Genomic DNA, 26,249 nt, shown 5'->3' with positions numbered 1-26,249 from the left:
AAGTAAAGACTAATATGGCATGTTGGGTGCCTTGCACACCACTTCTATTATTCTCCTCTTGACATGACAGGCATGCTTGGAAAGTTGTGCATATACTTATAGACTTCATAACTTTGTGAGAAGGTGCCATTAGCTTTCTCAAGTCTATGGCAAGCTTTTGAGCATAGATTTTTGTATTTATGCTTTTGATGTTACTAATCTGTGTGTTCTTTTACAGGAAACTCTTTGTTGGTGGCCTTGATTGGAGTACGACGCAGGGTAAGTTGGTGCCATATGGCTAAGGTTTACAAATCACATTCACTCTGAGCTTTTTTCCCCTTACCATTTTAGTAATGACTGAATATTAGAAAAAGAGGCAAATTAACTCTTGAATTGAACTAACCCAAAGTGTGATGTCTAGGGCAGCATTTCCAAACATTTTCAGATTCTGCATCTTGGGTAACCCCTACCAAATAATTTAATTTCCAAACGTCAAAAATGTCATGCGATCAACTTCCCAGAGTGTCATGGCCTCCTAGCAGATATCCAAGGCATACCTGGGTGGCTCAGCCACCCTGTTGAGTCACTGATCTAGGTCTTTGAAAGCCCTTGGTTTGTTAGTCATGTGACACGGCAGAAATATAATTTAAGGTGGTGGGGCTGTTCGCATGATTTAGACGCATTGATATGTTATTCACTGAGCTGTGTATGTGTTTTCTTGAACTGTATACAAAAGAAAAGGTCCTGTTTCAGTAGTATAAATGTTAATGCATAATAGAATGCTCTCAGATGTCACTCAGAGTGTAATCCACTGCAAACTCTGCCCCACATCAGAAGCACACTCGGTCATGTGCATGGGGCGCCTAAGCTTTTAATAGTCTCTTATAATTTACTGCTGTTTAACCCCTTCCCACTCGGCACTGTGCTATTACTTGGTGTTCGTCATATGGTTAAGGCTTAATTCTGTAATTGTACAGCTCTCCTGCTGTAGGCGAGACTTCAAGTCATCACTGTATTACACAGCTGGGACTAGCCACTGAAGTCAGAAAATATTACAGTTTAACCCCTCAGATGCCTTGATCAGTGTTGCAGTACATTGCACTGGGTGTCAAGAGATCCCATGTTCCAGTCCCCATGTGGGACTGGAATAAAATAAACAGTTTAAGAAGTATAAACAGCTTTAAAAAAACGTTTCTAATGTAAAAAAAAAAAAAAAAAAAAAAACTATGTAAACAATTGTTAGGTATCCCCATGTGTGTAAGTCAGCACTATAACAACTATTCAAAAAAAAAAAAAAAAGCATTATTTATCTCGTGTTCTGAACACCGTGAGAAAAAAAATACTGCAGTGTGTAAATTAAAGAAAAATGGTGAAAAAGCTGTACATTACTAAGATTGGTAGCAATAAAACTACATATTGCCCTGTCAACAAAATAGTTAATAAAAAAAAAAGTTAGACATCAGAATACTTAGGCTGAGTTCATACGGAGGTTTTTTGGACAGGAATTTGGGCAGAAATCCAAATAGAGTTCTATTGGGAGGCTTCTTTTGGAGGCTGATTTTTTAAGTGGATTCCTGACCAAAAAACTCAGTGTGAACTCAGCCTTAGGGTATGTTCACACAGTGGAAAATGAAGAGGAATTCTCCTCACTTTTGCGGCAGTCCAGCCGTGACTGGATGTAGTGCATCATCACTCCATCGTGGCACCCCGCTCCTGATTAGTCCCGGAGGAATGCAGCAAGATCGAGAAGGACATTTTTTCTTAATTTTTTTTTTTCTGCGTCCTGCTGTGATCTCTGTCTCCCATTTAAAACAATGGGAGGTGGATTCCGGAGGAATCTGCTCCGGATTCGGGGCAAATTCCTCTGTGTGAATACACTCTTAGACCCCCAAGCATATTGTTTATTTTTGAAAAATTGTTTTCGTGGGACTTGTCACAAAGAATGAACCCCGACATAGCTAGATGATGATTTTTTTTTTTTTTTATATAATGTATGGATATTGAAAGGCAAAGATGGATGATTATGAAAAAGTCGCTGATCATTAACATAGAAACTACCCTTTGTAGTGGCCACCTGTGCAGTCTTAGTCCTTTAATGACAATGTACAGCCATAATACATTGTGTCATGATGACCCGATGCTTTGTAAATTTTCCCCATAGATCTTTCACAGTGAGTTCACTGTCACTCTTGTTCCTGCATATAAACAAGACAATTAAGCTCAGTATCAGAAAAAGTGCAGCATAGACACATTTAATGGGTTATTCCCATCTGATAAAGTTAAGACATATCGCTAGGATAACTTTATTAATAGACATTCCCTTTAACCCCTCAGCAATACTGAAATACCTAATGCTGAGCCCTCTCCATACCCGGCAGGCATCAGCTTTATTATAAATCAGGCACCCACCATTAACAGCCCAAATTAATGCCTACAACGATTGTGGTTCTTTTTTTTTTGTAACTCAAACTTTATTGAAATTTTTTTTTTTTTTTTTTTTTTTTTTTTTATACAATAAGAAAAGAAAAAACAATTACAAGGTACAGGGCGAACACCCGCCCTGCGAACAGAAAAAGCACACAGTGCAACACAAAATACAATCATAGAAGAATAAAAAAAAAAAAAAAAAAAAATTAAAAAAAAATTAAAGACAAAGAAAACAACATAGAAAAAAGGGAAAAAGGAAAAAGGGGGGGGGAAGGAGGAGGGAGGGGGTTAGTGGGACAGATGAGTGGGGGAGAGGACTAAATGTGGGGGGTGAAAGGGTAGGTAGGAGTGAGTGTGAGCAGTCAGGAAACCAGTGAGAGCGCTCGTCAGGTCATCCATACCACAGCCAGTTGGGAAGGGCTCGGGAGCAACCACTGGTCAAATACCTGAGACGAACAACAAGAGCATCAATCAGAGGAGGGGTCAGAGCCCAGAAGCGTCCGGTACTCTGCAGACTGTTGAAACCTGAACCAGTAGAACCAGGTTTTGATGTACGCCTCAGTCGTGCCATGCAGGAAAGACGTGAGATTTTCCATGCGCATTATCTCGTTGACCTTCGAAATCCAGAGGGAGAGAGGAGGAGGATCCACTCGTTTCCAAAAAAAAGGGGGATACAAGCCCAGGCAGCAAGGATCAGGAATCTAAGTAGGGAACGCTTAAAGACCTTTACAGAAGACTCACAATGATTAAGGAGGAACAGGGCAGGGCCCAAATGGTGAGAAGTTTCAGTAAGCTGGAGGGTTAGCCGCTTGACCCCCTCCCAGAAGGACGAAAGGGCAGGACAGGACCAAAAAATGTGTAGCAGTGTGCCTTCCTCATCGCCACAGCGCCAACATAATGGGGAGACCTGAGGAAACATAGCATGGAGTCTCGTAGGAACCCTATACCATCGGGACAAGATTTTGTAGCTGGCCTCCTGGTGGCGAGAGCTGATGGAAGCAGTATGAGAAAGGCGAAAAATGCGCCTACGCTGCTCCTGAGAGAGGGAAAGGGACAAATCAGATTCCCATTTCAGCAAGAACGGCGGAACAAAATCCTCTGGAGGTTCAACCAGGATTCGGTAAGTGAGCGAGAGGGAGTGGCGAAGGGGGCCAGCACCAACACAAATCTTCTCCAAGGGGGTAGGTTCGACGCGGAACACTGCAGGAGCAGGGAGAGAATGTAAAAAGTGACGAAGTTGCATCCCCCGCCAAGCATCCAAAGGGGGCAGCTCAGGAGGGGCCTGGGAATTCAGAAGTGTAGTCCATCCCCCTGCGTCCTGGGAGTGACAGGCACGGAGAATCCCATGACGGCGACGATTGTGGTTCTTAACCTTTTCAATATCTCGGTCATTTACAATTAAGGTTCCCAATTGTCAGCAGTGGCTCTTATGCTTGTCATTGTTGAGATTCTATTACAGCTTGCAATATAAATGAATGGATTATATAATATACTGAAATACAGTTGTTGTAGTATATTTTATGGGCTATCAGACCCGTTAGGGTTCAGATACCCCAGGGCGCCTAAAAAATAAAAAAAATTAAAGTATAAAAAAAGTCAATTGCCAACTTTTCCTAGATTACGCATTACAAAAAAACCCAAAACATAAAGCATCCCCCGTGTCTGAAAATGCCTGAACTATTATTTATGTACCATGCAGTAAACAATGAAGTGGGAATAAATAATCAAAACACACACATTTCCATTTTCTTTAGTGCTTACACTCCCACAAAAAATTTCATAGCGATCAAAATGTCATACAATCCCCAAAATGTCAATAAAAACTTTCCTTGCTAGAAAAGAGCCTTAAGGGTGTGTTCACACAGAGTTTTTTTGCATGTGGATTTTGTTGCAGAATCTGCCTCAAAATGCGCCTACAAAAATGACTCCTATTCATTTCAATGCTCGCTTGCTTTTTTTTCCCGCTAGTGATTCATTCGGGCCTAATCAGGAGTGGGATACGGATGCACTGCATTGGCATCCCATTGCGACTAGCTGCGCGGAAAAGGTTTCCGACGTGTAAACGGGTACTTGCATAGCACTGTACATTGAAATATAAAGTTATAGGTGTCACGATACGTCAACAGAAATTTTCACCTTTTTTCAAGGTTTTGAGTTTTTCTAAAAGTGTTTTGTAAACTTAACAAAAATTAGACAACTTTGTTATTGCCACAATGGTTTTGAGCCACAGAATATAAATGTCATTTTTGCCACATGGTGAACGCTGCAGAAACAGTCTATAAGAAAATTATGTAAATTCTTTTCCTATTCCACTTCATTCTGTATTTTTTTTCCAGCTTCCCAATATGTTATACAGAAAATTAATTGGTACCAATATAAAATACAATTTGTCCTGCAAAAAAATAGTCTTCACATGACTCCATGCATAAAAGAATTAAAAAAAAAAAAAAAAAAGTTGAGGCGTTTAGAATAGAGAGGAAACACAAAATTAGAGAATTCAGTGTGGTTTATAAGGGTTAAGGAAAATATTCCTTTAACAGTCAATTTGTCCAGTTTTTGCTTGTATTTACTACTGTATTAATGCCGTGTTAAGCTCACAATTTATATACTTGCCATTTATACAGAAACCCTGCGCAGTTACTTCTCCCAATATGGAGAAGTTGTCGACTGTGTGATAATGAAAGACAAAACAACCAATCAGTCAAGAGGTTTTGGATTTGTAAAATTCAAAGATCCAAACTGTGTTGGCACAGTCCTGGCCAGTAGACCTCACACATTGGATGGCAGGAATGTAAGTATACCCTTTGTGTCCTAACTGCTTTCAATCCTGCACTTAATAAAATAGGTGTTACTATTCGAGGTCTTCCCTGAGACCTATCGTTAAAAGGGATATGAAAAAGTAGCTGTGGTCTATTCTAAAGACTGTCACAGTCTTTCTTACAGGGACAAAACAGTGGTTTGAGCTTTAGAGTCAAGTCCATTGTTGGAAAATGTAAAGGACCTTTTACATGGGTCAGTTTTCACTTCTGGGAACATTTGTACAAACTTTGGTTCTAATGAAGAAATATGTTTGTTGGTAGCACAAGAGGTGATCAGCCAACAAACAGCTATGTTTGATGCTATGTTCATATCTGTGCCCCTGTGTGGTGTTCTGACCAGTCAGAGGACCAAACCAACAGACACTCAGACCAATCGTGCCTAGCGGACTCCATTGATTGTAGTGGTATCTAGTAGTGCAGCACTACTTCGTCTGGTGATTTTTGGCAGTCACTGTAACGGACTCCTGACACAGATGTGAGCCCAGTCTGAGGATAGGCTAACCCTATCTATTGTTCTGGTTGTTACGAGGACCGGAAGAACAGACATGCAGACCGCTGTATCAGTGATTACACATGGAGCTCAGTGGAACTCATTGACTATATCGGGGTCCATTGGGTGGGTGTCATTTTCAAACTGAAACCAGCAAAGGGAAAAGTCCTCTGTGCTATAATCTTCCACCTGCCGATTTCAGGCGGACATTGAGACTCCGTCACAGATGTAAACCAAGCCTAGGCTGCATATCTCCCCATGTACACAGGGCATGAGCTGCCAACAGTAATGTAAGTGACTTCTCTAGGACCTTTTCACACATCTTAGTCCTGTCCGTGTAAAATATTCCATGTGTGGGCTGTATTTCCCAGACTGAGCATGGTCGCGTGCATAGGTGTCATTGCACCATAGTTAGTTATAATGCAGTGAGTTCCTGAATGGCCTGATCGCTACAGTAATAAACTGATAGTCCATTTCAGAGGTCACTGCAGCTTAACGGACTGTGATGCAGTGACTCCTATGCACAAGCCAGTTCATTCCACACACACAGACCATTTTCCAAGGGTGGGACTTGTTCGTGTGAAAGGTCCCTAAAGGTTGTAAGTTATGAATAATTGAACAACTGACTTATTTCAGTGATCGCTGCTTGTATCTGGCTGTCATTGTTGTGGAAGTATGTAAAGGGTGATAATTGAATGGAAACAATGCAGATATTAGAAACTAGGTTATTTTTTACGAAATTTTTCATTCCATCCCTCAAATAAAATAATTAAGTTGACTATGTAGCTTAACCTCCTTGGGTGGCCACACCTTGGTAAACTCTATATGGTTGAAGAAAAGTCAAAATCAACTTCATTTTAACAAATACACAATTGAAAAAACTGAGGGGTCTTTTTGTGTTTTTGAATAGGCTGAGCATACAGTATACTGTAAATGCCTCGCTAACACAATGCCAATAAGTGATACACAGGTTGAAAAAAATTATTTTCTTAGGAGATTTCTCGTGTATCATTATATTGTTACTGCTTTTGACTTGGGAAGTTGCTCATTGTGTTCATTTATTGGACTATCATGTTTTTAGATTGATCCAAAGCCATGCACACCCCGAGGAATGCAACCTGAGAGAACCAGGCCAAGAGAAGGATGGGTAAGCTGATATGATCTTTTGCAGTGTTTTCAAACTTCTTCAGACATGAAAATATTTTTCCTCGGCAACCCTGCCCTACAATTTTGTTTTAGCACAGTTTTTGAAAAATAGCTGGAACATAAATTCACTTGTAAATTTAGAAAACCTCACCAAAAAGCACATCAAAACTGCATGCATTTTTCTCTTGCATCACAACTTCACCCTCTAAGATACACCATCCTATACTTTACACCCAGCACATACCAAATTTCACCTTTTACCATTATCAAGCTCCGTTATTGGCTCCACATAGTATTGTGCTCCCCAGTGGCCCAGCACACAGTACATGCTCCCTAGTAGTCCTCAGACTTAGAATAATGCTTTCCAGTGCCTGCCAGACAAAGCAAGTAGTAGTGTTTTTTCAGTGCATCCCAGGCAAGCAGCAATGTTATCATTTTCCCCACTGATGCCGATATAGTTAAAAGAGGATGTGCGGCCATTTTCCCACAAGGAAGCACTGATCTATTGGATGGGGAATAATTTGAAAGGAAATCCACATGAAAGTGAATTACAGGATTATGCTAATGGTTCTATATGCATACTACAAACATGATGCTGGATTGGATGTTGACATAGATTGTCTTATCTGTATGTACAGCAGCAAAAAAGCCCTAGAACTGAAAGCAATAAATCCAACAAGATATTTGTTGGTGGAATTCCACATAACTGCGGAGAAGCTGAGCTGAGGGATTACTTCAAGCGTTTTGGAGTGGTAAGTCCAACAATTCTTCAGTATGTCTTTATGTACAATGTGTATGATCTGTCCAAGGAGATAGACTTTGCTGCTTAAATAAATGGACTCCATATTGTAGTGTTAAAGTGTTGCGTCTGGTTTGCAGGTGACAGAAGTTGTAATGATTTATGATGCAGAAAAGCAGAGGCCGAGAGGTAAATAAAAGCTGATCCATTATATCTTTCAATCTTTCATACATCTTCTCATTTAGATGGCAAACAGTTTTCCAAGTGACCGAGCTTCACACATTACCTGTCTTCACTTCTTAAGGGTTTACTGCTTGCTCCATACTGCATTGAAGATGTTTTAGTATTGTGTGCAAACTGACAGCCTTTGTAAATTGAGCTACAATATTTTCAGATAGTTCCCCACCTCAAAAAAAAAAAAATGAAATAAAATAAAAAAAATCAGCAGCCTACTTTATTGTGCTGCATGTTGAGTCATTTGCAAGCTGTGACGTTTGTGTCTGACATCTGACATGTTTCACTTTACATGAACTGTATTTTTTTTCAAACTACCATCCTTACTTTTCCTTTGTACACATGTATGGTCCTCCTTTAAAAAATAAAATAAAAATGCCAGTGCACCAATCAGAATCCTGGGTGTTCTGTATTGTGTGCCAGATGCATTATGTCCTGTTGTCCAATTCAGTGTTCCTCTCCAAAGCCCAGGTCACGTGCTGGTGCTGGCCACAGAACATCCATTGCCTGCTTCATACATACTGTCAAAATTGTTTGCCATCTGAATGTCATTCTATTCATCTCACCATTAAGGCATATATATTTATGTATATATATGTAGTGTTCCTTTCCATTTTAAGCTAAGGTATTTTTTTTTTCCATATCTATCCATTTTAAGTTACAGTAAAGTATTGTTAAGTTGTTTTGTTGTTTGACTGTGATTAATGTTATCTCTCTAGCTTTCTTTTCTCTAGGTGTTTAAGCTCTATCACTCAGGTACAGGCCAATTTAGTTTGATAAGCTGTGGGTGCTATATATTTGTGTGTAAACGAAGTGTCAGTATTTTATTTTATTTTTTTTTTAGATGTTTAGTAAGCTCTGTGTGCAGTCTAGTAAACTTTAGTTGTTTGATCCTGTAACTTTTAGACAGAACCTCATCTTGCATACTTTCACAGTGGGCAAGCTAGCAGTCATGTGAATTATCCTTAGACTTAATAAGCTTAATACATATTGTAGTTTAGTGTTAATGGTCCCATGCACTTGCAAAAGTAGCAGTAGCAGCGTGTGTTTTTAAATCCTTGAAATCCCTTTGTCACCTACAAGTAAGAGTGCCATCAAGACTATCTTTTACTTTCATGTAGGTTAGAGTTCCTGAAGATGCTAAAAGACATCTGTTACCAGAATCCAGCATATCGAGCAGACTCTCCAAAAAGGTTTGGCTTCTATGAATCAAACAGTTTTTCCCTTGTGAATCGGTCCCTCCATTGTGGGAGATCACAGTTTTTGGCAATATTCAAAAGAGCTCTTTGGTGCAATGAGGAGTATTGTCTCTTACCTCTTTGGATCAACGGCAACACTGTCATGGCTTCAAAGAGTTCATTTATGTATTGACAAAACGAGTGATAAATCAGCAGTGGAGGCACTGTTTCACAAAGGGAAAACACAGGTTAGTCACCTGAATGTATCTATTGGCGGGGCTGGGTTCTGGTGACACTCAGTTTAAAGAGTGTCCCACAGACCTACAGAATAGGGTAAAAGTGTGTGATCTCTGGGGATATCACAGGTCATGAGACTGGGGTTGCATGTCTCCTCTTTTCAGTGCAGCTGTGATTTGTCCAGTGTTACTTCATTCAAATCTCTGGGACTGTCGAGACTGCCTTATAAAGTTAAGTGGGATGTTAGTGGAAATGGGTGGTATATGGGACATTATTTGAGACAATGTAGATTAGTGGAAATGGGTGGTATATGGGACATTATTTGAGACAATGTAGATTAGTGGAAATGGGTGGTATATGGGACATTATTTGAGACAATGTAGATTAGACACACTATAGGTGTGAAAAACTTGCTGTGATGCTGAACAAAAGTCAGCAGTGAACACTGAGGCTCTGGGTTATCAATGAGCTTTAGCTTCAGCCTGAGATTAGGGATCACAGACTAGTGACTACCTATCAGTTTAAATGAACTGCTAGATTGTGGGCTGTGTTTGTGTGTTAATGGGATTTGCTCCACGTTGTAAATATCTACAGACAATAGGGAAGTCTTGTTTATTCAATATCAAGCTGCAGCTATCACACTCAAATCCTTATTCACCAGTGTACAGCTTCAAATAGTATTGTGGGGTTAATACAAACGACACATTGTAATCAGTGTTAACACTCTATAGACTGTCCTCTGGTTTGCTGGATGAGAGGTATATAGTATATAGTGTGCAGCAAGTGTAATCTCAGTCACAGGGAGACGTGTGAAGCATTTGTTAGAAACACACCCTGTGAGTTTGGGAGAAATTTAATTCACTCTTATTCAATCTGTAGAGTGGATAGACACACTTACACATATGCCCTTTGCAAGAATTATAGGGGTCGAATACTGTGTTGGGGTATTTTAATTTTTTAAAAAATATTATAAATAAAGGTTACGTTTTATCCTATTTAGTGGGGGTGCCCCCTTTTTGGAATTATTGTAAAATTGGCAACCCTTGGTCCAGTGTGTTCTGGTATATGGGACTCCCAGAAATCAAACACTCATTCCTTATCCTGTAAGTAGCAGGAGAAGTGTTCATATGATCGTACTATTATGGCAGAAATACATTTTACTTTTAAGGGAAACTGGATGTATGCTGGCCATATATGTTAGAATGGGTATGGGCCTAACTTATCAAAATCACTGGGTTTGGCCGACTGACCTGTTTTTTTCTATTCTTGATGAGAGATGCCAGTGCCAGATTGATAGCAAACGTGGAATGAACTACTGATGGTGGCAAATTTTTTATTTTTATTTTTTTTCCTCCATCTACTGATGCTTCGTTCACACTTCACTTTCAGGAGTTTGGGAAATGTAAACCTTTAATTCCTTAATATTATAAAGTGTTTCTTGCTCTTACTGCTGATGGCAGGAATTGTCCTGTTGGATCTCAACTTGGCCTGTATCTTTGTGTATTCATATAGCTTTCTCTCCAGTTTAGACTCTAGGCTTTTCCAACAGTGTTGGAAAAGCTTTGGTAGTCCTTAGCTGTTATAGATTTTGTATCTCTGTTTAACGCTTTAGAAAAATATCTGGCTGCTGTCAGCACTAGCTGCAAAGCAAAATGCCACCAAGACGGAAGCAGCAGGATTGCAAGCAACTTCACAGCACGACTCCTTTTCAGTACAGTTTGATGCTTTCAATGTTGTGTAGAAAGTTGGTCGCATAAACTGTACCTGAAAAAACAAATTGCACACCATCAAAAGCCTTTTTTTTTTTTTTTTTTACTCCTATTTTAACACTTGTCCAGTCTTGACCTTATTTCCTTGATAATTTATTCATTAGTTTTTCCTGTGCTTAGAATATGTACAGTATTTGCTCCTGTGTTTCTCCCACTTGTCTGCATGCCAGATGGCTGCGTTGGTACTGCTGCCGTTGATAAAGCCTGATCCTGCTGCTGAGGTCTTGGTTTTTGCTCCTAATACTGTTCATCATCCTGTTTTGTGTCACAACACCCTGCTACCTTGATTCACTCTTCGTCGTTGGCTAGGTTTTGGATTTATAACTTTCGAGGACGAACAATCAGTGGACCAGGCTGTCAACATGCATTTTCACGACATCATGGGCAAAAAAGTGTGTAGTTGTAGTTTTATTTTACCTTAAGACTAAGCCAAGTCTTGGGTAGCAGTCAATGTCCTTGGTGACTAACAGATTTTGTATTGGGGGAAGGTGGCAATAGAGTTTGGTTGTGAAGAGTGGGTGGGAATATATCTTATAAGAACAAAGTGTAAAGGGATGTTTTGTTAAATTCAGTTGCTGGTTGTCGTAATCCTCTTGCCCCTAAGTTACACTCTGCCCTCAAGGACATCTCTGCTGCCTAAGGTTTGGTTTCATGCCACTTCTTCTGATGTCATGGGTGTGTAAAATTTATTACGGGGTGGGAATTGAATAAATGGATTTATTTCTTTAATAATGTCTGTTCAGAAATTGAAAGACGTCATGAAGGACTGGCTGCTGTTACTGTTTCATTACTGGGTCACTTACTGTGAATCTTTGGTACCAAAACCATGTTCTCAGTAGTTTAACCATTCTGCCGTAAAGTGATCTGTTCATACTGTGTTGTCATGTCTTGGAGGATTTCTAGTTCCATTGCTAACATCAAGGGTGCCAGTAATTATTTATCATGTAGTTGTTAGCTAGAATATTCAGTGTAAGAAAGATGACTGCATATATGGGTGAGTTGACCATTTCTGTAGTGGCAGATGCTTTAGCCCTGGACACCACATCAGGCTGGAAGTTTATTAAATAGCAGGAAATACATTTTATGGAGGGGCACCATCGTCAAAATTGAGCATGGCTTTATAGAAGAAACACCTTGTGCAATTGTACTATCACCAATAAATCTGGCTTTAAAAATAATTCTGTAGTGTTCAGACTGTCTTGTCACTGCAGTCGTGGTGGAAAGTAGTCAATCACTGACTAGATCAAGAAATGAGAAGGAAACTTTCCAGCCTTGTTCCTTCTTTTGGTCTTTATGTAGTCTATCCTAAGCAGTCTGAACACCGGAGGCCATTAAACAGTTTAGGGCTGATTTTATCTCCAGCGATTTTGTTCCCTTGTATATAGTTGTCTAGTACAAGGGAGCGTATACAAGATGAAATGTAGTACACCCTACACTTCTGATTACTTTTTATGATGGTGTCTCTCATACATTGAAATAGTCCATACTTGTAGCATGTCTGTAGTAAGCTTTAGTTGCGTGTGAATTGTAGTTAAAATAAATAAATATAATAAAACACAGGAAGACGTCCTACACATTTAATCTAACTTGAAAAGGTTTCCAAGAAATACACAGCTCCAGTAAGCACACAAGGCTAGTGTGATGTAACTTAACAACACAGTATGAAGAATTATGCTTCTTATTGACCAAATTGTCCATTTTGTATTACTTGCATGTTTTGTTTACTTTTTTGTTAGATATAGTGTAAGATTCTCTTACCACATCCATTCCCTCTGACATTATTTGCGAGTTAATTAAATTGAGATTCTTAAAGCGTTAGCCTGGGGAAGGTAAGTCTTTATCTTCCATTAGCTATTTTTGAAGCAGCCAATCAGCAGCCTCCCTAGCCGCGTCCCAGCCCCATGAGATTGTCTGAAGTGAGGGGACCCAGACTACTGTTCTCACGAATTGCACCACTCTGGTGAATGGCCCGAGAGTCCGGAGGAGAGCGTTGCTTTCTTGCTTTTTTAGAGCTGTATTAAGAAACCCCTAGATTTCCACTCAGAGTAAGAAATATATACATTAATGCTTTATACTGTATGTGTCAAGTTTTTCCGACACCCATATAGAGTCCTTTATATAATTTAAAGTTAAGTATTAGATTGCTAAGCTTACTTATAAGTCTAATTTTGGGTGTAGTGGGTGGGGCGTGGGCATTAACCACTGAGCTATTTTCTGACCAGTTTCTGTCTTTGTTTAGGTGGAAGTGAAACGTGCTGAGCCTCGCGATAGTAAAAGCCAAACTCCTGGACCTGCTGGTTCTAATCAATGGGGAAGTAGAGGAATGCAGAGTGCAGCCAATGGATGGACAGGACAGGCTCCTGCCACATGGCCACAAAGCTACAGCCCACAAGGTGAGACTATATACTGTTATGTTGCAATGATGTACACAGAAAGGATTGGCCAAACAAAGTGTGAAAAGCTACTCAAGCCATGGAGGACATTTGTTGTGCGCCAGAATTCTGGTGTAATTTTTCTAGACTATTAGACCTTGTCTGATAAGGGGGTGTGCTAAAGCGGCATGGTTTACTATGCAACATTGTGCCACAACATTTTGACACATTTTTTTAGCTTATACTAAGATTGCAAATAAGTGGTGTAAAGTTAGTGGTGAGATATTTATTAGTTTGTTGATATCCATTCGTTATCCCAAATGCATAAGAAAGAGAACTGCTAAAGGGGTTATACAACAAGGCATTTTTTTTTTATTTTTTTTTTTATAAAGGGATTCTACCACTAAAACGCAGTTTTTTTTCTGCTTTAGACGTCGGAATATCCTTTAGAAAGGCTATTCATCTCTTACCTTTAGACGTGGTCTCCGCCGTGCCGTTCCTTAGAAATACAGTTTTTTACCGGTATGCTAGTGAGTTCTCCGCAGTAATGAGGGCGAGCCCCAGCGCTCAAACGGCGATGGGGGTGTCCCCATTGCTGCCCGAGACCCTCCCTTCAGCGATGCCTTCTTCTTCACCTGCATCCTCCCCTTCTCTATCGTCTTCCTTCTTCGTCAGCTCTGACACCTGCGCAGTCGGTTCTGCCAGCGAGACACTGGTACAGCCAACTGCGTATGCCGGCCGGCGGCCATATTTTCAAGGCCGCAAGGCAAGACTGCGCAGGCGTCAGAGCTGACGTAGAAGGAAGACAACATAGAAGGGGAGGATGCAGGTGAAGAAGAAGACGTCGCTGGAGGGAGGGTCTCAGGCAGCAATGGGGACGCCCCCATCGCCGTTTGAGTGCTGGGCCTGCCCTCATTGCTGCGGAGAACTCATTAGCATACCGATAAAAACAAAACGGTATTTCTAAGGAACGGCGCGGCGGAGACCACATCTAAAGGTAAGAGACGAATAGCCTTTCTAAAGGCTATTTCAACATATTATAAGCAGAAAAATTAGCGTTTTAGTGGTAGAATCCCTTTAAATATATAAATTCCCCCCCCCCCCTCCTTCCCCCTTCTATGCATGACAACCACCATACAAACTAGACAAGTGGTTCCCAAGGGATATGTCCCAACTGTCCCCGGGGGCATGTGCCACAGTTAGACTATAATTGTAGTTTGTGTATGACAAAATGTAATGTTCAGCTGAACCTCAGAAAAATGTGGAACTGATTTTGGAAGAAATTCCCTATATGTGTGGAATTTTAAAAATATAGGGGCCACTCGGTGACATTATACTGTGTGGGGGCTGCTATGGCATCGTGGAGGTTCTTATTTTACATGTGGGGTGCTCAAATGCAAGAACCATTATACTATATGGCAACTTATTTTATTAACATTTAAGTGATTGCTACTTTGGAGTATGCAGTTGAGACATCTTACATCAGCCAATGTGATAAACTTAGTTCATCTTAAGACTGGTGCACTTTGTAAAGCGAAACACTATCCAGATACCAGCATGTGCTGATAGACCAGTGGTTTGATGTGCCTCTGGCTCAGGCCAATTCTCCAGTGTAGTATAGTGCGCTAAGTATTTACTAGGTGTGTTTTGGTTGTTTGTTTAAATGCATAAACCATCCTGAAACAATTTCTTGTCCGGGTGATTTGAGTGACGTGACAGCATATGGAAAGCCATTTTGAGCTGATCAGTGTCAAAGTACCCTATAAACCATAATCTGTAATATCCCTTTTTTTTTTCTTTATTTCTGCAACTGCTTTCATTGAGATTATGTATCAATGATTATTTCTTGACCTAATTTATATTTCTAAACTATTTCCCCTTAGGTATGTGGATGCCAGCTGGGCAGACAATTGGTAAGTAACTGGCCATATGTCTTTGTAGCTACTCTATCACTCAGGGGCAGTTCACTTCAATCTCTCCTACCTTTTGGTTCTTCCTAATGCAGTCTTCTCCACAGGCGGGTATGGGCCTCCTGCAGGCCGGGGTGCTGCTCCTCCACCTCCGCCTTTCCCCTTCCTTGTGTCAGCACCACAAGGAGGATTTCCTGCACAAGGCTTTCCACCAGGATATGCAACACCACCTCCATTTGGTAAGCTATAGTTTTATTTAGACGTATTTAACAAAATCTTTAATAGAATTAATCCCCAGATATCCCTATATATTTTTGATGTGTTATTGCAGGCTATGGCTATGGCCCACCCCCTCCCCCTCCTGATCAGTTCGTCCCATCAGGAGTTCCACCACCACCTGGTACTCCCGGAGCAGCGCCACTGGCGTTCCCTCCTCCACCAGGGCAGTCAGCTCAGGATCTCACTAAACCCCCTGGTGGTCAGCAAGACTTTGCTTTTAGCCAGTTTGGTAAGTGGTGTCCAAGTTTTGTCCCTCCTATATGTCATTTGAGGGTGGCTGGGTGGGTTTGAGTCTCTTGCAATATGTCCCAATGACCCATCAACTGGAGCATTCAATGCCTCTACAAACTATTAGTAATTTCCTTTCATCTTCGTATGAACCCTGCACTCCCATGCCCCATCCAGTCTTATTACTTCAAAATGGACCTCTCCATGTCTGACCCTGCCATGCACAAAAGGCCAATTGCTTGGCTGGGTGGGAAGTCAGGTTGGGGTAGTAGTGCATGCCTTAACCCTCCCACTTAAAAAGCCTGAAGAAATCACTCTTTCCAGGAAATGCCTGCTTTGTGAAATTGTCCGAGTGGATTTGAGCTCACTGTGAAGGACATAAAAAGGTAAGAAATGGTAGGTAGAGTTAGATCCTCCATATCAGTTTTGGAGGCCTGTTGGATGCACATGCATGGAAAATAGCCTACCCGTTAACAGATCAGATTATAGCCTTCCACTTGTCTTGTCCTTTTGATATATTTGGAAATCTGTAGTGTGTGGGGGATTTTTTAACCCAGCACTTCTTGAATAAATGTAAAACATGAAAAAAACGCAAATCCAGCACCAAAAATATATTAAGATCACAAACATAAATAAATGTAAAACATAGCTGTAAATTCAAGAATCTGCGCCACTTTTTTGGTTGCAAAAAAAAAAAAGAAGTTGTGAACTTGTGGTTTGTGATTTACCACTAGCAACTAAAATATTCACAAGTGGTGTTTTTACGTTGTCCATATGCAACTCCAGATACAGTGTCAATTATGCACCCTCTCCCTAGTAGTCTTAGTTTACAGCGTTGCTTTTTGGCATTTCTAAATTTAAGTTCAAGGTTACTTGTAATAGCTGGGAAGCAAACAAGTTATAGATTTATGTATTTAGTGTGTTCTGCTCAGATGTCGTGTTAACTTTAGTTTGGCTACTGTGAACTACTTGGGACTGACCACTCTGGCCTTTTTATAATACAAATTATTCTGACACATTACAGTCTCATTCCAGCTCTGTACAACTTCCTTCTTCCACCACTAAGTGGAGCTTCAGAGGATGGCTGCATCAAATCTCTATAATGTGCTAAAAAAAAAAAAAAAAAAAAAAGACTTATGTGGCCCTTTGAATTCAGTTCATAAACCTCTATATCCTGAAGGAAGCTTGAAACTGCATATACACTACGTATATTCCAATAGCCTTTAGACAGGTTATTTTAGGCATACCTTTTTTCTTATTTCTTTGCAGCTGTTTTTGAATTACCGTAAATTGTAATTCTTGCTATGCAAATCAAGCTCGGGGGGCATTACCTCTCTGTGCTCCAAGCACTGCATTGTCATCACCTGAAGAATGCCTCCTGCTTGTTTCTTCTACTCCCCTCTCCTTTGAAAAAAGGTCCCTCCTACTAATCCTCTTCACTGCATAACAGCAAGTGACGTTGTCAAGATCAAAATATTGCGCATGCGCTGTATGTTCATTCAAGAAGAAAAGGAGAGATGGCCACCGGCCATCATCATCTTTTCAAAGGATGAGGCGTAGAAGGAAGGAGCCGCAGGCATTCTTCAGGTGAGGATGATGCAGTGCCCGGAGCACAGGGGTAAGCCTAGAATAGCTTTTATAAAGGCTATTGGAATATATGCCTATTTAAAAATGCATTTATGAACATTAAAACACGGTCAGAATCAGCGCGTATAAAGCAGATCCCATTAATTTCAATAGGAGCCGGCATACGAGCGCTCCCCATTGAAATGAATGGGCTGCTTTTTTTTTCTCTACAAGCGCTCCCATTGAAGTGAATGGGAAGCGCTCGCATGTACGGCTCGGAATGAGCCGAGCGCTGAGCCCCTTCACACGGCGAGGCCGTACACGCGAGCGCTTCCCATTCACTTCAATGGGAGCCCTCGTAGAGAAAAAATCAGCCCATTCATTTCAATGGGGAGCGCTCGTATGCCGGCTACCATAGAAATGAATGGAACTGCTTTATATGCGCTGATTCTGACCGTGTTTTAACGTTCAGAATCAGTCAGCGTATCCGTAGTGTGAATGCACCCTTATGTGAGATTCTATACATTGATACTGCACCTGATCATAGACTGACTCTAGTATAAGCCAAGGGGGCCTTAGCGTTATAGCTTCTGGACGCCCACTGCTGCCTCCAAGCCGTCCTCCTCCTGCTTGTTCAACGCCTCCATCATCGGCGGTTTCTATTGAAATAACGCACGTGTGCAGTAGCGCACCCTCCAGTGCTGTTTCACCTCTGATTTGAATAAAAAGTGATCTAGGAAATTAACACTTCCCCAAAATTGTCCAACTAAAAAGTACACTTGACCCTGAAAAAAAAAAAAAATGCCCCGTACAGCTGCAGGATCACCTGTCAATGGGTCCTTGAAGCTGTAACAAAATGACAACTTCCATATATTAAATATTTTACCACTTTTTGCTTCAAATTTTTTCCCTATTTTCCTCTCCCTAAAACATTGGTGTGTCGTATAGTCTGAAAAATGTGTTTTGTTTTTTTAATTCCATACACACAATTAAAAAGAAAATGATGACAAAGCATGGATTGCCACCCAGGACGTCCACATTTGAAAGGCACTGGTTTCCCTCAGAGGCACTGCCCTGAGGGAAAGCCTCCTACGACTGAGTCCCCACGTTGCGGAAACGCAACCTATTTTTGTTGTGGTTTTTCGAGCCAAAGCAGAGATGGATTGAGCAGAAGGTAAAAAAAAATATGGGTACTTCTCTATATATTTCCCATTCCTTTGTTCAAGCTGAAGTCAAGAATGGCTACCAAATGCAGCAAAACCTCCAACAATAAAGTGTTTCCGCAGTGTGGGTCCTCGGCCTCAAAAAGCATTTACATTGCACTGCACTTTAATTGCAGATTTCATGTCTGGATTCTTGCCAAAAAGCTGCACTCCATCTGGCACATATGAGCATAGTATTGTCAGATATTACATTTTTATAGTTGTAAGCCCAAATTCCAATCTGTCGATCTTTCAGCAATTTAGTAAGAAAGATGTTTTCTTTTTGGAAAGTTCCTCAGTTGGGACAGTAGCACAGTTGAGGAGGAGTTCACAATTGTGCCCTGTGTCATTCTGCCAGGTTTCCATCCTAAGCCCCAGAGAAACTGGACAGGGGACGGCTTCCCCAGCGGTCAGTTTTATAACCCATTCATTTGAATGGATTTTAAAAGCAAGCTGCTGGTTTCCATATGCAGCCTCTCCACTGGAAAATCGTTTTTTTGGGCCGGACACAGTCTGACATGCAGGACTTTGTGTCAGGCCAAAAATAAATAAATTTTCCCCGTGGAAAGGCTGCATACAGACACCGGCAGTTTACTTTTAAAATTCATTCAAGTGATTGGGTTTTAAAACTGACCACCGGGAAGCTGTCCAGTTTCTCTGGGGCTTAGGGCGTAAACCTCGTGGAATGACACAGTGCTCACGGGCGCAAGTGTGAACGCCCTCTGAGTTGTTTGACTAATGACATTGAAAACATTGCAAAGGACTATGCTGAAATAACAGGTGTCCATAACAAATTGTTTCCAGTTAGCTACAACAGCTTTGGTTTTGCGGAATGCATATTGTTGTAAATACTGCTCAGTGTGTATGTGTGTGATAGAGATTAGATAGACAGAGAGAAAAATATATCTTATTCCATATTAAATTGCACAGAACAAAAATCACTGCATACAACATGCAGATGCCAGTAGCATTTCTCCCCCAGAAGAATACCTCTAATAGGGTTACCATGCAAACGTACACTGTAAGTCTACACTCAGAGCTGCAGGGATTTTATGCACATATGAGACCTTTATGAGAACTGAAACATAAGTAACAACATCAAAGGATGATTCACTTCGATTCAAAAGGTAGTATTTTTAGGTATTTGACAAGCCAATACTACTGGAAAATAAAACTTCCCTTTATTTTATTTTTAATTTTATTCCTGTTTGTCAAAGATGATGTTCTTTATCTGGCTATTTTTTGAATGTTTTATAGATAATAGTTCTATAGATATAAAAATCTATTACAAATTGTCAGATATATCCTCAGCAAAGTGTTGATTTCTTTAAAACTTTTACCTCATCCATCAACTCCAGTTCTTAGCATCTGTCAATAGACACCGCTGTTCATTAGCTATTCTACTTAGGCTCCGTCCATCAAGTGTGTGATTCAGAGCTCCAATCAGTGGTGGGCGGTATCAGAGCTCAGAATAGCTCTTGCCTGACTCCGCCCATCTGATGACCGCCTAAATAGGCACCAAAACTAACAGCACTTATTGCTTAGGAATGGTGGGGGCTAGAGAAGAAAAAAACAACTGTGGTGGAATCAGTGGAGCATGACCTATGAAACAGTTCAAAGAGCTGGACTTGACAAAGGTGGTGTAAGTTTCTCTTTAAACACAATGGCCCAGATTCATTATGCCTTACATATGTGTTTTTTTGTTTTTGTTTTTTTGAAAATTGTGGAAGAAATGAGACGACTCTTAACACTGCAAGGTTGCACATTGCCGTTTTTACAGCCTCCTGCCAGATGTATTTATGTATATATTTATTAAAATAGGACACGTGACAGATGGACTAGAATTGCAAGATGCTATTGTTTGAATAGAGCTGGGTATTAAATGTTTTTTGCCCTTGAGGTTTGCAATACAAAATATGCACGTATATGCACGCATTCCTATTAAATGACTTTATATTGTACTTGCCTCATACAGAAAAAGGTTACCCACTTTCCTCTGCTGGATTGATGGAAAGAGCTACTTGACAAACTGATAAAGTATTGCTTTAAGGGGTGTCTATCAATTAAAAACTGATTAATACAGTTAATATCATACATTAAACATATTTGACCCCAATCCAGCTCCATAAAATTGGGCAGGTGCAGATCACTGTGTGTACTAGTAGTCACGCCCTTGAAGCAGATTTATCTCGTGTCTTGGACCTGCCCCCCCCCCCCCCCCAATCGCCCAATTGTGGACTAGGGCAACTGAATTTTGTCCAGACTGATCTCCATCCCAGTGCCCAGAGAGGCCCACAGGCCTTCCCTATGAGAGTTGGGGTTTTTTGTTTGGTTTTTTTTCTCTTTGCAAAAGTCTGTTTCTTGTACTTAGGTGCATTGCTCTTAGATGGTACTAACATATTACTCAATACATTGCGGATGTGGAAACTTCAGGTCAATCAAATTATTCCCTATGAAGATTTGGTTTATAAACACAAAGGTTGCCCTGCTAAGATGGAGGAAGAAGTATGGGGATTGTTTCTTGGCTCTACACACTATCTATTACTTTAATTTTGCACTACTCTACATAACTAACTTCGCACTACACTTGAACCACAACTGTCCCTTGCTTAATCAGGGCTATATGCTCCTCTTACAATGTAATGACTGTGTATTTACATCTGGCAACCCATTTTGGTTGGTTAGGGCAACACCCTAAGGGTGCATGCACACTACGTAACGCCGGCGTGTATGAGAGCCGTACACGCCGGCGTTACAGCAGGGCTGCCGGACACTTCCCATTCATTTCTATGGGAGCCGGCATGCGAGCGCTCCCCATAGAAATGAATGGACTGCTTTTTCCATTCATTTCTATGGCGGCTCCCATAGAAATGAATGGGAAGTGTCCGGCAGCCCTGCTGTAACGCCGGCGTGTACGGCTCTCATACACGCCGGCGTTACGTAGTGTGCATGCACCCTAAGAGTGGTGTGTGCCCTGATACCACTAGCTGACCAAGTATAGTACTACCCTGCAGGTTGTCTCAAGTTGTGACCTATAATTCTCAAGACACATATATTAATTGCTATGTACTTTGTTCTCATTGGTAAGATAATTTATATGTTGTTGCAAGAAGATGTTACACCCTTTTAAGTGGTTGTGCCATTATGGACACTTATTGTATTACAGTCCCTGAAGAACCATAGCATTGAATGGCACACCCGTCACACTAGCAACCCATTCACAAGGGAGGCTTTAGAAGGAATTTTCGGGTCGCCAGCGATCAGACTCTGTCCTGTGGATAAGGGGATAAGTGTCCATAACTGTACAACCCTTTTGAATTGACTTGTACTATCTGACCACGCTGCCTATGTAAATGTTCATTTTGGTCTTTTTGCTTACTGATATTCAATAAAAAAGCTTATTACACTTGCCAAGTGAAATGTTTAAAGCTACTAAAAGTTCATGTTCATTTTTAAAGGACTTGTGTGGGGATAGTAAAGTTTTCAAAGTACACTCTCTACACTAGATAATCATTCTTGCTCATATAGAGTAAGGGAAATTCTCATTCCCCCTGCTTTCCCAGCTGTCACATGACCAAATCTTCTCTTCTTTGTATTTTCTGCTGCTTCGGTTCTCTGTTATATCATCGGCTCTACACTACTACGGTTGCTTTTACAGACTACAGGGACTTCGGGCACCTTGCTGCCCCCTGCAAGTATAATAATTGGGAACCCTGATCTACATCAGTAAGAATGTTTATCAAGTGCAATGAAAACTTTATTCTTTCCATATAATCCCTTTAAACAGTTGTGTAACTAGGCCTAAAACAAATATATATTGCTATAGATGATGATTTTAGTAAACTGAAACTCCAGATTTCCTTCACACACACACGTTTAGCCCCTTCCGCCTCTGCGCTGTAGTATTACGTTGCACTGAGTGTTAACATTCAGCACTGTAATGCCATGTTATAAAGCCTAGGCTCAGAACCAGCCGCAGGAGTTGGAAGATACTCAGACTCCAGCAGATTAATTCCCTGGATGCTGTGATAAATAGTGATCATGGCATCCTGGGGGTTAAGGGGCAAGATCCTGTGCTAAAGCCAGTTATTGGTTTAATCGGTCACGTGTGTGTCAGTACGACAATCCACAGCTTTCATAATGTAAATACAGACACGTTGGGTCACTGCAAATAGCTGTTTGTTTTTATACTATATTCCAAATTTGTATTATAGGTCTGCCCTAAAGACCCCATTGATTTTAAAATGTCAATGTAATAAAAGGGGGTTGTCTAAGTTCACGGCTTACAGGTTATGCGCGGATCTCAGCGCTGCAGCAATATGTAGCGTAATGCTCACCCTTGTGGCAAAAGCCTGAATTTTATCTGGTGATTTGTACATATTCGGCGTGTACAAAACTATGAACAGATTGTTAGACCTTTGAAGGTATACTAAATCTTACATGTATTAGGAATATGCAAGACTTTATGCAATTAACAGAAAGCAGACTTTATGGCTAAAATGTTAGCTGGAATAGATTAATATTAAGTGTAAACGTTGGGAAAGTTTGTGCCAAAAATCTGTTGTACGTGCTTTACCTAATTTTCTATGTTTTAGTCACTGTGTGACAGTTTGTGTGCTCTGTACAGCGTGGGGGTGTGGCTTTAGATGTTAAACGGTGAGCAATAAATTGTCAATATTTCAAAGTTTTTTGCCAAAATTGTCACACTAAGACAACTAATAAGTGGTGTAAAGTTAGACTAATCAGTGTAGTGTAAAAGTACACCGGGGTTTCAAATGGCTACAGACACTTTGGAAAATCTGATGCAGTTTAGCAGACTGACACTTCAGACTAAGATAGAGAGATCAGTGGTACCGCACACTCATAAGAAATTTGAGGTGCTAGCAAAGAAGGGGTCCTCCGACCCATGTAATCATAGGAAGATAAATCTTGCTGCACACAAAAGTAGTATTGAAGGAATATAGTGATTTAATTTACAATAGAACATACGCCATTGACGCAATGCAAAATAATAGTTTTGAAAGGCAAACTAGATCAATCAGTATTGACGTTTTGATCGTTAGACCTTCATTGGAATAGATCTAGTGCATAACATGGCAGGTTGAAGTGTCAGGGCGTGCCCACAAATGGTACATTACTAGCTGTATTCACATAACCAGGACTCTTTCATCTGCGGTGAAAAAAGACGATTCAACTAGCTTTCAACAGTTGTGCATCTGTTCCATGTGTGTCCCGTTTTTGAGTGTGCACCGACAAATCTAGAACATCCGTTTCTGATTATTTTTTTCTGTCAATCAGAATAACATATACATTCATTCTTATTTAAAATTACTGTGTGAGAACTCTTATCGATGCCGCACTTGGTTGTAAAAACGATCGCTTTGATGTGATATGTATGTATAGTAGTATATATAGGCATTTATTTATTTATTTTAAACATATATCTGTTCTGTGTCCCGCACAAAGCTTTTCTGAAAGGTGGGGTATGTCTTAGTGGGAGTAGGCTGGGCTGCAAGTTACAGTTCAGATCTTGATAAGCTAGTCTTGATAAATATCACCCATTATGGCTGCAGCCCCACATTGCGGAAACGCAGCAGCTTTTGTTGCAGATTTTGTTGCGGTATTTTGAGCCAAAGCCAAAAATGGTTACAGAGGGAACAGAATATATAGGAAGTTCTTACACTTCTCCCTTCTGCTCAATCCACTCCTGAGTTTGGCTCAAAAAAACGCAACAAAATCTGCATTTCTGCACCGTGGGGCTTCAGCCGTAGTCAGGTTTCTATTTGTTCCGTTTCAGGATTGTGGTTTTATGATTAGTTGTCCTTAAGGGTGGGGCCCCACAGGTCACAAATGCTGCGATTTGCCCACGGTGGAAACCATTGTGATGTTTTACAGTAACTGCAAAGTGGATAGGTTTCTTGTGAATCCCATGCCCTTTTTGTAGTAAACAAAAACAAAACTGCAGCATGGACACGCCACCATTTCCAAAACCAGCATGGTTTTGGAAATCACAGCATGTCAATTATATCTATATCTACGGTTTCCCCATAGATATAATTGAAACAGTCCGTGGAGGAAAACTCTGCAAACGTTAAAGCGCTACAGGAAGAACCGCGATGCGTGGGGCCTTAGCCTCAAGGAAACCTTATATGTGTTGGCTGTTCTGGTCCTTATTTTTTTTTTGTAAATAATTGAATATTTATTTGGAAGCTTTAATAACTTACAAAAAATGTATTTCACAAAAATATTTTCCGAATATGTGTAGATGCTTCACTCTCTCATAATTCTAAATCCATTGAAGAGCCTGTATTGAAAAATGCAAAAATTCCAGTCATGCTAAATGTATACTGATTGTATGTAACTTAATTTTATTTTATTGTAGGATATGGACAGGACATGAGCGGGTTTGGACAGAGTTTCTCGGACCTCAGCCAACAGCCCCCATCTTATACGACAGGACCCACTGCACCAGCATCGGCAGGCCCGGCCGCTGGGGGAAGTGGCGTGGGACGAGGGCAGAATCACAATGTGCAATTCCACCCTTACAGACGTTAACATCAGGGAGACGTATGCACAGAGGAGACTAGAGGATACATCCACCTCTGAACTTGTGACAATCACCTGGTGAAGACACATCCTGCTAGAGACTTTGGGAGGTTGTACGTTTTGAAGGAGAAGCTGTGGGTGTTTGGACTAAAGTTTTTACATCGTTTTTTTGACCCATCAGCACAAATAAAGCCAATGAGTCACTGGTTCCAAACAGGGTTTTGAAAACATCTGCAGCTTTAACAGAACTCTTCAGGTTTATTGGTTCATTTTGTTTTCCTTTTTTTTTGGGGGGGAAATATTTTTTCTGAGCCTTTGTTTTACCATTAAAATTGTAAACTTTTATGTTTAAAGATATAAAGTATATACATTTAAAGATTGTGAATTTTTTAAAAGAAAATTTTCTACTATGTATGCAGGTTTATTTTTTAATTTAATTGCAGGGTTTCCGGTGACACTGGAGTTCAGACAAATTTTAACTCCTTGCTTCTGAATATATTTTCCTTAAGTTTATTTTATTTTGGGGGTTGTGGGTTGTTGAGTGCAATAAGTCAGCATCTCCGAGTTACCCTATAAGTTCCTACTGAGTGTAGTTCTTAATTTTGTTACTTGACATGAGGCAGAGTGCAGGGAACAGCCACCTGCTCCAAAGTCACCAATGTAAAGACTTGATATATGCCCCGTGCCTGTCGCTTCCTTTTTGGTGATATTTCGGGGTAATGGAGCCATCTCTCAATGTAAATTCCTCAGGCTGAAGGTTTGCAGTGCATTTTGCACTAACTGGTGAATACCTCCTGGTTTGAATAAACAAAAAATCCTTTTGGATTATAATTTGTGGTGTTTTTTTGTTTGTGTGTGGTTTTACAGCCTTGGCAATAGGCATTCACTACTTGTATTTGGTTTATTCCACAAGATGGATCAGTATAATATGATGTGCCTATTAACTGCAATCTCTCCTAGTAGATATACTCTTTATTTTCACCACTAGGGAAGGTTAAATTGATTTCAAATATTTTTGTCCCTAGGTTTTTCTTGCCTGAATCTTGCTTTCACTTGGTTGTGCTAAGCATTTCACTGCTTGCAACTGTCCTTGATTTATTTACTTAGTGTTGGACTGATAAAGTGGAT

The 26,249-nt window shown here is 40.5% G+C and overlaps 1 protein-coding gene across 7 annotated transcripts in view; it reads left to right on the top strand.

The window, feature by feature from the left end:
- DAZAP1 (DAZ associated protein 1) overlaps positions 1-25,952 on the top strand; it is a 36,600-nt gene extending 10,648 nt beyond the window's left edge. Inside the window, exons 2-13 of one of the 7 annotated variants that reach the window (XM_075283596.1) lie at positions 218-258; positions 5,031-5,197; positions 6,797-6,862; positions 7,500-7,613; positions 7,741-7,789; positions 11,328-11,410; positions 13,258-13,411; positions 15,274-15,303; positions 15,408-15,539; positions 15,632-15,808; positions 16,132-16,193; positions 24,958-25,091. In XM_075283596.1, coding sequence (XP_075139697.1) covers positions 218-258; positions 5,031-5,197; positions 6,797-6,862; positions 7,500-7,613; positions 7,741-7,789; positions 11,328-11,410; positions 13,258-13,411; positions 15,274-15,303; positions 15,408-15,539; positions 15,632-15,808; positions 16,132-16,169 — 1,051 coding nt within the window. In that variant the 3' untranslated portion in view covers positions 16,170-16,193; positions 24,958-25,091. Of the gene's footprint in view, positions 1-217; positions 259-5,030; positions 5,198-6,796; positions 6,863-7,499; positions 7,614-7,740; positions 7,790-11,327; positions 11,411-13,257; positions 13,412-15,273; positions 15,304-15,395; positions 15,540-15,631; positions 15,809-16,131; positions 16,194-24,957 lie in introns of those variants that run through there. The other 6 variants (XM_075283589.1, XM_075283581.1, XM_075283573.1 and 3 more) reach the window with 6 other exon arrangements.
- Positions 25,953-26,249: the final 297 nt, after the last annotated feature.

The sequence above is a fragment of the Leptodactylus fuscus genome, chromosome 1, assembly GCF_031893055.1.
Source record: "Leptodactylus fuscus isolate aLepFus1 chromosome 1, aLepFus1.hap2, whole genome shotgun sequence".
NCBI classification, from domain to species: Eukaryota; Metazoa; Chordata; class Amphibia; order Anura; family Leptodactylidae; genus Leptodactylus; species Leptodactylus fuscus.
The sequence above is the reverse complement of the archived record's forward strand: the minus strand, read 5'-3'. Positions and strand labels throughout refer to the sequence as shown.